General features: G+C 46.4%; 1 protein-coding gene across 2 annotated transcripts; it reads right to left on the bottom strand.

The window, feature by feature from the left end:
• Positions 1-1,546: 1,546 nt before the first annotated feature.
• On the bottom strand, positions 1,547-10,639 carry rlig1 (RNA 5'-phosphate and 3'-OH ligase 1). Of its 2 annotated transcripts, XM_055650601.1 has the most exons (7): positions 10,250-10,545; positions 8,464-8,581; positions 5,963-6,055; positions 4,583-4,699; positions 4,299-4,493; positions 3,262-3,431; positions 1,547-2,233 (listed from the first exon to the last, which is right to left on the bottom strand). In XM_055650601.1, exons 1-7 carry the CDS (start codon positions 10,337-10,339, stop codon positions 2,036-2,038), a joined length of 981 nt encoding a protein of 326 aa, XP_055506576.1. In that variant the 5' UTR covers positions 10,340-10,545; the 3' UTR covers positions 1,547-2,035. The 2 variants fall into 2 exon arrangements, with proteins under 2 accessions (XP_055506576.1, XP_055506577.1); XM_055650602.1 differs by lacking the exon at positions 8,464-8,581 and having other exon boundaries at positions 5,932-6,055; positions 10,250-10,639.
• Between the last annotated feature and the right edge of the window lie 1,967 nt (positions 10,640-12,606).

The raw sequence follows: 12,606 nt of genomic DNA, 5'->3' as shown, positions 1-12,606 counted from the left end.
ACCCCTTTAATTTGCTGGGTTCACTGCTAAGCCTTGAAGCTTCCTAGTGTCTCTAGGCCCTTGGGCCCACTGAGTTCGTGCCTTCTAGTCCCATCTTGCACCAAAGGCACAATTCAGAGGGTCAATTAACTTACAAACCTCTTCGTCTTTGGAGTGTGGGAGGAAACCGAAGCACCTGGAGAAAACCCACGCGGTCACAGGCAGAATGTACAAACTCCGTACCGACAGCACCCGTTGTCAGGATTGAACCCAGGTCTCTGGCGCTGTGAGGCAGCAACTCTACCACTGTGCTGTCCTAAAATGGGAGAGGAGAGGGAACCAGTTCCGCCATTTGAAAGAACGAACGTATATATTTACATGGATTTTTACACTGAGCCGGGCCAGACTTTCCCCCAGCCCCACCGCTCTTTACAAGCTTTATCCCCCAACGCACACCTCCAAATTCATCCCAGAAGTTATCAGGCAACAGAACCATCCTATCAACGAATAGAGAGCGGTCCTGACCTCCCATCCACCTCATTGGAGAACCTTGGATAAAGTAATAGGACTTTACCTTGTACTAAACGTTGCTCCCTTTATCCTGTATCTCGGCTTCTCAGTGGCACCTCCGGAATGCGCACATTATCCTGTATCAGTACATTGTGGACAGCTTGAATAGAATCATATATAGTCTTTCCGCTGACTGGATAGCACGCAGCAAAAAACCTTTCACTGTACCTCAGTACACATGACACTAAACTAATATTAGGGTCCTGACCCCAAACATCGTTAGTCCATTCCCTCCACAGATGCTGCCTGACCTGCCGAGTTCCCCCAGCCCTTTGTGTTTTGCTCAAGGTTGCAGCATCTGCAATTTATCTCTCATCTCTCTGCATTTCTTCGACTCTCCGCTGATATTGCCTGGTGGCAGCAGACAGCACCCTTGGTTTTGTGGAGTAATTTCTATCCAAGAAACAACAAGCAGCAGCACTGTGGATAAATATTAATGTTGATCAATCCAGAGGCAGAATAATGAATCAGTGGTCCAAATTATTCAAAGACACAGGTTTGTTTAATGGTTTTCTCATCCTTAAGACATTGCAAAGTGCGATTTAAAAAGTTTAGAGTGTACAGTCACAGTTTTCCTGTATTGCACTGTACACTGATCACACTGGGCAAGCTGGACTGTTGAGGTCGGAGAGGTCCACCAGCACCTTCGAGTGTAACTAGGGAGGGCAGAGATGCCAGCGACACACATCCCAAATAAATAAAAATCAATCGCTAGAGCTGTTGCCTTACATCGCCAGAGAACCCCGCTCACCCCGTACACAAGTTTTATCCTACACACTAGGGACAATTTACAGAAGCCTATTAACCTGCAAACCTGCACGTCTTTGGGATGTGGGAGGAAACGCACGTGGTCACGGGAGAATGTAAAAACTCTGTACTGACAGGACCCGTAGTCAGGATTGAACCCAGGTCTCTGGTGCAGTAAGGCAGTAACTCTAGCGCTGCGCCACCGTGCCACATAGTCAAACTGAAGTTTAAAATGTGATAAGCCGAGGGGAGGATTTAACACAAGCAAATTTTAACATGTGCAACACAACCATATCACAACATTTTAACACTCAAACAGCAACCTACACATTGGAATTTGCCGTGAGACTGAGGCAGTGAAGTCTGGTCTAAACTAAAATGATCAAACACAGCTCCCAGATTTCCCAGTCCTATCTGTGGAGGCGTGGAGCGTGATTAACCGCTGACATTCATGAGCCAAGGAAATAGTTGAGGGAGGTTCAGCGACTGCACATGGCCACCTCAGCACAGCAACAACATGCCACTGATGTCCATTCTAGTGCTTGCAAGAACAAAACTGCTTCAACATTCCCAATGGCAGCAACAACAGGTATCAGCGTATAGACAGACCAGGTAGTCGCCCCATGAATGAAGAACAGTCCCTCGTGATTCTAGTCCCCAAGGTCCATGTAAACCAATCCAGGCTTGAAGCAGCCAACCATCTCACCCAACCTTCCTGGGCCATCGTGTTGGTTCCACGTCAACTCTCAGCGTCCTCCCACGAGATGTCCTTCACTCGGTCAAACCGCCTGCCGTTAAGCCTCGCCAGGAACACGAAGGGAGACTTGGTTTCAAAATCCCACGGGAAGCTGGTGAGGTCGACGTTAATGGACACAGGGCGAGAGGCCAAGAACGGGTCTGGCAGCGGCCACTCCAGTCCAAGGTGATATCGGTGAAGCTGCAGAGGACGGTGATCAATATTAACCCATTTCAGAAAGGTCAAACGTCAAGTCAAGAGTGTTTTATGACTCGAAACTGAATATTCTTAAAAACAGAAAATTCTTACTTGTATCTGCACAAGAGACTAGAGGTACAGCATGGTAACAGATCCTTCAGCCCGAGTCCGTGCCGACCAACAATCACCTGCACACGAGTTCTATCCCACACACTAGGGACAATTTACAGAAGTCAATTAACCTACAAACCTACAAGTCTTTGGAATGTGGGAACAAACTGGAGCAGCCAGAGAAAACCCACGTGGTCACGGGGAAAATATACAAACTACGGACAGACAGCACCCATGTTCAGGATTAAACCCAGGTCTCTAGTGCTGCGCCACCATGCCACCCTTGCATTACGGCATTACTGGTCTGTAAACAACATTCTTTGATAACTCTGTGCTCACATATCCTGTAGATCCATAGATAACATAATAACTGACATCTGGACAGGCATATAGATAGGAAAGATTTAGAGGGACAAAATGCGGGAGCACCTCTGGAGCCTGATCTGCTGAGTTACTCCAGCACTTTGTGTCCTTTTGCGCAAACCAGTGTCTGCAGTTCCGTGTTTCTATACCAAAGTTTAGAGGAATATGCGCCGAATGTGGGCAGTGGGACTAGCGTAGATGGGACATGTTGGTCGGCGCGGACAAGTTGGGCAGAAAGGCGTTTTCGTGCCATATGACTATAAGTGAAAAAGTTTAATTAAACAAACTTGAACCAAGTTCTCTACAGTTCTCTAACAGAACTACCAGGTTATCTACATCCTCTCCAGCATACTCCTCGCCGGGGAGTCAGTCTGAAGTAGGGTCCTGACCTGAAACATCACCTATCCACGTTCTCCAGAGATGCTATCTGACCCGCTGAGTTCCTCCAGGACCTTGTATTTTTTTTGTAATCCAGCACCTGCAGTTCCTTGTCCCTCCCTCACTTGCACGTGTGCAGACGGCACTAAATGCGACTCCACCTCTGACGTTTCACTCACTTTAACGAGGGTGCCGGCCGCACAGTGCCACACAATCCCTTCCACCCTCGCTGTCTCACTCTCCTTGAACCAGGCGGCCATGTCCATCAGCTCAAGAGGTGGCGGGTTCTCGATTGGCAGAGACCCATGGCAAACCAGGAGGTGGAGGGGTCGCTTCTTGCTCCCGAGGCCTGAAGAGAGGGGGGGGAAGAGACCATCAATGCCACCGCTCACTGCTTCCCATCCGCGCGCCACAGAACTGTTTAAAATCGTTCAATAAACTAAGATTAAAAAACTTTAAAATATTAAAAGTTTAGTTATTAAAACATTAAAAAAGTAAAATAAAAAGTTTGAAAGGTGTTAAAACATTTAAAAAGCTAAAGTTTCAAAAGCTAAAAATGAAAATAAAAAGTTTCAATAGTTATTATAAAAAAGTTCAAACAATATTAAAAGAGTAAAAATGAAAATAAAAGTTTTAAATTAAAACAATTTAAATAAAAAGTTTCAAAAGTTATAAAAAGTTATAATAAAATAAAAGTTATTAAGAGTAAAAAAGAAAAGTTGTACATTATTAAAAAAGTAAATAAAATTAAAATAAAAAGTTTCAAAAGTGATAAAAAGTTAAAAAATTAAAAGTAAAGGGCCTGTCCCACTCTATGAGGTAATTCAAGAGTTCCCCCGCGTTTTCCCGATTCGAACTCGGAGAATGTCCATAGCGGGACCGTAGGAGTCCGTGGATGTCTCGTGGCGACTCGTACGAGCAAAAAGTAACAATTTCTTTCATCACGGGTATTTTTTTAACTCATGGACATTTTTCAGTGTTGAAAAAACGTCACGAGTTTACCGGATTTCCCAAGTACCTACCGTTACTCGTACGAGCCGCTACGAGACATCCACGAACTCCTACGGTCCCGCTACGGACATTCTCCGAGTTCGAATCAGGGGAAAACTCGGGAGAACTCTTGAATTACCTCGTACAGTGGGACAGGTCCTTTAGTTATGCAAGTTATTTTTAAAGTTTTTTAAAGGTACAAAGTCCACAGTACAAGTGTTCCTACCATATGGATTGCCATTAATGTGAGTTCCCACGAGCTCCAATGTCCGTTCAAGCAGCTCCATTAAGGGGACAATGGTAATTTCTAGAAGATTCTTCCCAGAGTGCAGGCGCAAGACCAGGGCGGATCCCGTCTCATAGTTCACAGAGGAGAGATGCCAACAATGCTGTTTACTTCCCTTCTCCACTGGAATCCAACCTTGGGGAGCAAGGACAGACGTTAACACCACACGTCGCAGTAAGTTACACCAGGCCCGTCAGTGAGAAATAAAACATGTCCCTTCTCACCGGGAATATGTCCGTTCTCATCTGGCAGCGGGCAGCCCTCTGACTGGGCCACTCCGTGTGCCGGAATCCAGGCCTCTGGAACCTTCCGGAAGTCTTCACCGAAGTTCCAAGTGAACTCTGAGGAAGAAATGTCCACTGTTACACCATGTTCTATGTCACTCCCAGCAGCGTGTTCCAGGCACATGTGTAAAAAACATGTCCAACACATCCCCTTTAAACGTTGTTCCTCTCACCTCTTGTGGTCTCACCTTCTCACTGACTTCAAGCTAATCAAACCTGCCTTCAACTTGCCAACCCCCGGGACTTGCATCTAAGATTCAGTTTCATATTGCAAAGCCTTCCCTTTAGTTTTCACACACCAACTGTTTGTAACAATTCAGGTGTTGCCATTCATAATCCCTCACCGCCATCCTTGCTCCTTGCCTCACGAGCAGCCTCTCCATTTACCATGCACCAGTAGTTACACTCTCTTTGAGTCAGAGTCAGACAGCATGGAAACAGACACGTCAACCCAACCTACCCACACAGACCAACTAATCCCACCTGCATGCGTTTGGCCCATATCCCTCTAAACCTTTCCTATTTATGTACCTACCCAATGTCTTTTAAATGTTGTTATAGTACCTGCCTCAATTATCTCCTCTAGCAGCTTTAACATTGTGATAGTACCTTCCTTGACATCCCATCACACACCTTCCACTACACTCCCTCCTCCCCTCCACCTTTTCTGCCTTATAGAGGTGTATAGATCGGGTAGGCACCAGAGTAGGGGAATCAAGAACCCAAGAGCATGCAGTAGGTTTATGGTGAGGGGGGAAAGATTTAATTGGAACCTGACCTAAGGGGTGACTTTTTTTACCCAAAGGGTGGTGAGTGTGTGGAACAAGCTACCGGAAGTAGTTGAAGCAGGTAATATCGCAACCTTTAAGAAACTGTAGGCAGGTTTAGAGGGTTATGGGCCAAACACAGGCAGGTGGGACTAGTGTACATGGGGCATGTTGATTGGCGTGGGCGAGTCGGGTCGAAGCGGTAAACTTGCTGCCTTACAGCACCAGAGACCCGGGTTCGATCCTAACTACGGATGCTTGTCTGTACGGAGTTTGTACGTTCTCCCCATGACCTGCGTGGGTTTTCTCCAATATCTTTAGGTTTCCTCCCACTGTCCAAAGACGTACGGGTTTGCAGGTTAAATTGACCTTAATGTGTGTAGGACAGCGTTCGTGTGCGGGGATCGCTGGTCGGCGGGGACTGGGTGGGCCGAAGGGCCTGTTTCCGCGCTGTATCTCTAAACTAAACTAAACCTGTTTCCACGCTGTATGACTGATTGTCGCGGGGGGAGGTGCCCGTACCTACGGGTGGAAGAGGAGGATTGTCATTTACCAGAGCCCGACTTTGAAGACTGAAACTTCCTGAATCGTTTCTCAGCTTGCTTGGTCGGTTTTCGATCCAGTCGTGCCCAGAGGTATGGCGAATCTGGCAACAACCACAAAACTCAGTGACCCAACAGTTCAACAAGTTAGAACAGAGAACAATACAGCACAGGAACAGCATCTGTGTTGATAGTGACGCCTAGTTAACTAATCTCCTCTGCGTGCACGTGATCCATAATCCCTCCGCTCCCTGCATATCGTGAACCTGTCTAAACGCCACCATCGTACCTGCCTCTACCACCATCGCAGGCAGCTCGTTCTAGGCCCCCACCATTCTCTGTGTAAAGGTCTTGTGCCACACATCTCCGATAAACCCTAAAGTGATACCCTCCAGAATTTGATATTTCCACCCCAGGCAATACTCTTACTCTCTGCCTCTATAACTACGCCTCTATAATTTTATACACATCCATTTTGTCACCCCTCCCTCCGCCTTTAACACTCTCGAGAAAAGAGTCCAAATTTATCCAACCTCTCTTTATAGCTAATCCCCTCCCATCCTGGCAACATCCTGGTGAACCTATTGTGCTCCCTCTCCAAAGGCTCAACACCTCTCCTGTAATAAGGGACCCAGATTTGCACAGAATACTCCAATGTAGCCTAATAAAGTTTTAGAAACCTGCAATATGACATTCCGACTTTTATATTCAATACCCTGACTGATAAATACCCCGACTTCATGTGAAGAAAGACTGGATAGACTCGGCTTGTACTCGCTAGAATTTAGAAGATTGAGGAGGGGATCTTATAGAAACTTACAAAATTCTTAAGGGGTTGGACAGGCTAGATGCAGGAAGATTGTTCCCGATGTTGGGGAAGTCGAGAACAAGGGGTCACAATTTAAGGATAAAGGGGAAATCTTTTAGGACTGAGATGAGAAAAACATTTTTTACACAGAGTGGTGAATCTCTGGAATTCTCTGCCACAGAATGTAGTTGAGGCCAGTTCATTGGCTATATTTAAGAGGGAGTTAGATGTGGCCCTTGTGGCTAAAGGGATCAGGGAGTATGGAGAGAAGACAGGTACAGGATACTAAGTTGGATGATCAGCCATAATCATATTGAATGGCGGTGCAGGCTCGAAGGGCCGAATGGCCTACTCTTGCACCTATTTTCTATGTTTCTATGTTTCTATAAAGGCAAGCATACCATATGCCTTTTCCACCCAATCAATTGGCTTACTATTTTTAGGGAGCTGTGGACTTGGAGCACAAGATGTTTTTGTTTGTATAGTTTAGAGATACAGAGCGGAAACGCCCTTCAGCCCACCGAGTCTACGCCGACTAACAATCACCCGTACACTATTCTATCCTACACACTTGGGACAATTTACTGAAGCCTACAAACCTGTACGTCTTTGAACTATGAGAGGAAACCGGAGCACTAGGAGAAAACTCACGCTGTCACAGGGAGAACATACAAGCTATGTACAGGCAGCACCCGTGGTCAGGATCGAACCCGGGTCTCTGGCACTGCAAGGCAGCAACTCTACCACTGATCCCTCTGTATATCAATGTTCCCAAGGCTCCTGCCATTCACTGTACATGTTCCCTTACATTTTACTCCCAAACTGTCGCAATCACACTAGTTTGGATTAAACTCCATCTGCAATTTCTCCACAAATATTTCCAATCGATATCCTGTTGAATCTTTTGACAACCTCTCTCACTAGGCACAACTCCTCCACTTTTTGTGTTTGTCCACTCCATCCTAGACCACACAAAATTGTAGAGTTGTGGACGCAGCTCAAACCATCACGCAAATCAACCTCCCTTCCTGTGACTCCATCTATACTTCACGCTGCCTCGGCAAGGCCAGCAGCATAATCAAGGACGTGTCTCACTCCATTCACTCCCCTCTTCTCCCCTCTCCCATCAGGCAAGAGGTACAGAAGTGTGAAAAATCACACCTCCAGATTCAGATACAGTTTATTCCCAGCTGTTATCAGGCAACTGAACCATCCTCTCACCAAATCGAGAGCACTCCTGACCTCATTGGAGACCCTTGGACTATCTTCAATCGGACTTTACTGGACTTTATCTTGCATTAAACGTTATTCCCTTTATCTTGTATACGGACACAGTGGACAGCTGGATTGTAATCATGTATAGTTTTTCCACTAACTGGATAGACTGCACCAAGAAGATTTTCACTGTACCTCGGTGAACTTGACAATAAACTAAACTAAACATTGTAAAATGGCTGAAGACAGATACAAAAAGCTGGAGTAACTCAGTGGGTCAGGCAGCATCCCTGGAGAAAAGGAAAATGTAATATTTTTGGTTGAGACCCTTCTTCATACTGGGGAAAGGGTATCAAGAAAGATAGTAGGTAAATAGAACAAATGAGTTAGATATGCGAAAACCAATGATGATCAAGAAAGGGTGGAGCCCACAATGGTCCATTGTTGGCTGTGGGGTATGTGATAATGGCAGCCCATCTGTTCCATTACCTTTGTATTTGGCAACGTAGCAGCAGGTGCCGTCTACTTTCTCAGTGGCAATCGCCCGGTGGATATCTGCTGCCAACGCCTTCGCACTCAGCTCTCCAGTGGCCAACACTCTGTATGACTGAACACAGGTTTGTGAGTAACAGCCCAACGACCACAGGCCCCACTGTAAGACCTGGGAGCAGAATTAGGCCATTCAGCCCATCAAGTCTGCTCTGCCATTCAATCATGGCTAATCTATTTTTTCCTCTCAATCCCATTCTCCTGCCTTCTCCCCATAACCTTTGACCCCCTTCTTAATTAAGAACCTGTCAATCTTCATTTTTTGCTTTAGAGATACTGCGTGGAAACAGGCCCTTCAGCCCATCAAGTACATGCAGACCAACGATCGCTCGTTCACTAGTTCTATCCTGCACATTAGGAGCAATTTACAGAAACCAAATAACCTACAACCCTGCACATCTTTGGAGTGTGGGAAGAAACCAGAGCACCCGGAGAAAACCCAGGCGATCATGGGGAGAACGTACAAACTCTGTACAGATGGCACCCGATGTCAGGATCGAAACCGGGTCTCGGGCGCTGTAAGGCAGCACTGTGGCGCCCACTTTAATAATGTCTAATGCCTTGGCCACAGTCCTTCCTTAGATTCACCACCCTCTGGCTAAAAAAAATTCCTCCTCATCTCCATTCTAAAGGTATTCTGAGGCTGAGCCCTCTGATCCTAGACTCTCCCACTAGTGGAAACATCTTTTCCACATGAACTCTATCCAGGCCTTTCAATGAGGTCCCCCTCATCTTCATACTCCACCAAGTACAGGCCCAGAGCCTCCAAACGCTCCTCATATGTTAGCCCGATCATTCCTGGGATTATTTTCATAAATCCCCATGGGTTAATGAACCAATCCCGTCCCTTTGGAAACCACACAAACCAACACACAAACCTGCTGGGCATAAAATAACAGTGGCACTCGATAAGAAACCGACCCCTTTGAGTGGACCACACCCACAATTTAACACAATCTCATTTTATTCTACAAAGGGCACAAAGTGCGGGAGTAACTCAGTGGATCAGGCAGCATCTCTGGAGAATATGCATAGGTGACTATTTGGGTCGAGACCCTTCAGACTGATGTTGGGGAGGGTGAGGGAGAAAGCTGGATGAGAGGAGAGGGCAGGACAAAGCCTGGCAAGTGATAGGTGGACACAGGTGACAGGGGGGGGGGTGGGGTTGATAGGCAAATGGTCGGACAAAGGCCAGAGATGAAGACAAAAATATGACACAAAGTGTTGGAGTAACTTTGTGCGGCAGCATCCCTGGAGGTCATGGATTGGCAGCATTTCGGGTTGGGACCCTTCTTCAGACCCACTGAGTTACTCCAGCACTTAGTGTCTTTTTTGATGTTGCAAATCGGCATCTGCAGTTCCTTGTTCCATGACAACCCTTTGAATCTTGTTTCCACGTCAAAACACTGAAAGTGTAACAAAAGAATTGAAGAGTTGTGAAGCTAGAGGAAGGAATGTCGGTGGGAGGAGAGGGGGAGAGGAGAAATAGAGGTGCGATTCCAGGTGGGGCGAAGTAGGGGTGACTAAATGAAGGAGAAACAGGATAAATCCCGATAATTAAAGCTACCAGTCACACATAAAATTCTGAAACCCGGTGCTTTGTAACTCTGCCCCGGAAATGATAGATATTTGTCTTGCACGCATGAGATAGTAAATGCATGCATTCTGGAGAGACGTGTGCAATGTTGCTTCCTTGCATTGCTGCAGCAGCGGCGCACCCTCTTACCTGGCCGGGCCGCTTGGTGCTCGGTTCGTCCCGCAGCTCGGTGGCGAAGGCGCACGGGATTTTCTGCTGCACCGTCCCCAGGCGCTGCATCGCCTTCCTGTAGCCGCCCCGCAGCGCGGCTTGCACCGGTGCAACCGCAAACGCATGCACGAGGTGCAATACCACGGCCTTCACCCTCTCCCTCTCAAGCGGCTCCTCTGGAGCGAGGTGCAAAAGCGCCTGCGCCGCTCGCCGGGTCCGGTGCCTGGAATATGTTGCATCATGTGTACAACAGTAACAATTATCTGTTAATGCACAGGAATCTTACCTCGGACAATGTATTTTAGTCACACGACGTGGAAACAGGCCCTTCGGCCCAACTTGCCCACGCCGACCAACATGTCCCATCTACACTAGTCGCACCTGCCTGCGTTTGGCCAATATTTCTCTAAACGTGTGCTATCCAAGTACCTGTCTAAATGTTTCTTAAACGTTATTATAGCAGCTCCCTCAACTATGTCCTCCGGCAGCTTTTTCCCTATACCTACCACCTTTTGTGTAAAAAAAGTTGCCCCTCAGGTTCTTATTAAACCTTTCCCCCCTCACCATAAACCTATTTAGAGATACAGCGTGGAAACATGCCCTTCGGTCCACCAGGTCCGCGCCAACCAACAATCGCCCCATACACCTAGTTCTATCCTACAATTTACCAAAGCCAATTAACTTATAAACTAGCACGTTTTTGGAGTGTGGGAGGAAACCGGAACACCCAGAGAAAACCCACGCGGTCACAGGGAGAACATGCCAATTCCGTACAGACATCCGTACATCTTTCCTACTTCAGGGTGACCAAAACTGAACACAATACTCTATATGTGGCCTCACCACAATATACATTGTATAATATAATTGCATTGTATAATGTAGATTACAGCAAGGCTCTGTGTGTGAGAGAGATAACACACGCTATTGTAAAGAGAGCGTCCATTAGGAAACACAGGTGAGGTGAGTCACTATGGGCGACTGTCAACTACATGTCAACTACAAGTTCCAGATAAAGCATCATTGAACTGTGTCACAGAAACTACCCCAGCATCTTCTACATTTATCTAAAAGAGGGATTAATACTTGGAGCCTGGTATACAAAGAAAAATTACAATTCCCCCAACCTTTTCTGACTTCAGGTGTGTCTGAAAATACACCAGCAGATTTTGATGTGTACTCTGCAAAACATTAGAACCACTGTAAACCTAAAACATTGAATGTTTCTCTCCTCGTAGTCCTTTTTTGGTTTTAGAGATAAAGCACGGAAACAGGCCCCTTTGGCCCACAGATCACCCCATACACTTGATCTACCCTACACATTAGGGACAATTTAGCAGAAACCAATTAACCTGCTAATCTGCACGTCTTTGGTATGTGGGAGGAAACCGGAGCACCCGGAGAAAACCCACGTGGTCACAGGAGAATACCTGCATGCAATCCATGTCCCTCTGTTCTCTGCATACCCACATTCATCAATCAACACAGGTCCTGTAGACGAGAATCAACATAGAAAATATCTGGGGTTTTCAATATTTTTAATTTATGGTCTCATGAATACAAGTGCTTGGAACAAAAACACATACAAGTGCTTGGAACAAAAACACATCTTGCATAAAATCAGCTGGAGAACAAGTAAACAATCAGGTGAAAGTCAGGGGTCTTCATTGGCATTGTCCGGATAGACACGTTCAATGGGTCCACTCTCAACTCTGTCTATATAAACTCATTAGTGGGCAGAAAATTTCAAGCACTTCCTTCTTGGCACAGATTCCCATTTCATCTAGTACCAGGAAAAATCAGCTGAAAGAAATACAATATTTTAAAAAACTAGTGGGGCTAAACTACACTGTAATATCAAGGAACTGCAGATGCTGGTGTATACCAAAGAAAGAAGCAAAATGCTGTAGTAACTCAGTGGGTCAGGCATCATCTTTGGAGAACATGGATGGGTGACGTTTCAGATCCGGGACCATTCTTCAGACTGACTACAGGGGGATGGGATAGAAAGATTTCAAAGAGCTTTATAGGTGCATGCTTCCACTGCTAGAGTCAAGCTTCATCTTTGAGGGGAGAGAGAGGGGAAGAGAGAAGAGAGAGGGGAGAGAAAGAGAGGGGAAGAGAGAGGGGAAGAGAGAGGGGAAGAGAGAGGGGAAGAGAGAAGAGAGGGGAAGAGAGAGGGGAAGAGAGAGAGAGAAGAGAGAGGGGAATTTTGTAGAGAGGGGAAGAGAGAGGGGAAGAGAGAGGGGAAGAGAGAGGGGAAGAGAGAGGGAATCCTGCAGAAGAGAATGAAGAGGGGAAAGAGAGAGGGGAAGAGAGAGGGGAAGAGAGAAGAG

This window comes from Leucoraja erinacea, chromosome 19 (genome assembly GCF_028641065.1).
Source record: "Leucoraja erinacea ecotype New England chromosome 19, Leri_hhj_1, whole genome shotgun sequence".
Classification (NCBI taxonomy): domain Eukaryota; kingdom Metazoa; phylum Chordata; class Chondrichthyes; order Rajiformes; family Rajidae; genus Leucoraja; species Leucoraja erinaceus.
Note: the sequence above shows the minus strand (reverse complement) of the source record. Positions and strands in the feature narration are given on the sequence as shown.

Coding starts and splice junctions, on each gene's coding strand:
- rlig1 (XM_055650601.1), bottom strand. CDS start 10,339: ATGCAGCGCCTGGGGACGGTGCAGCAGAAAATCCCGTGCGCCTTCGCC. Junction 6,056..8,463: donor CTACGTTGCCAAATACAAAG/GTAATGGAACAG, acceptor GGTTGTTGCCAG/ATTCGCCATACCTCTGGGCA. Junction 4,494..4,582: donor TGAGAACGGACATATTCCCG/GTGAGAAGGGAC, acceptor TTGCTCCCCAAG/GTTGGATTCCAGTGGAGAAG.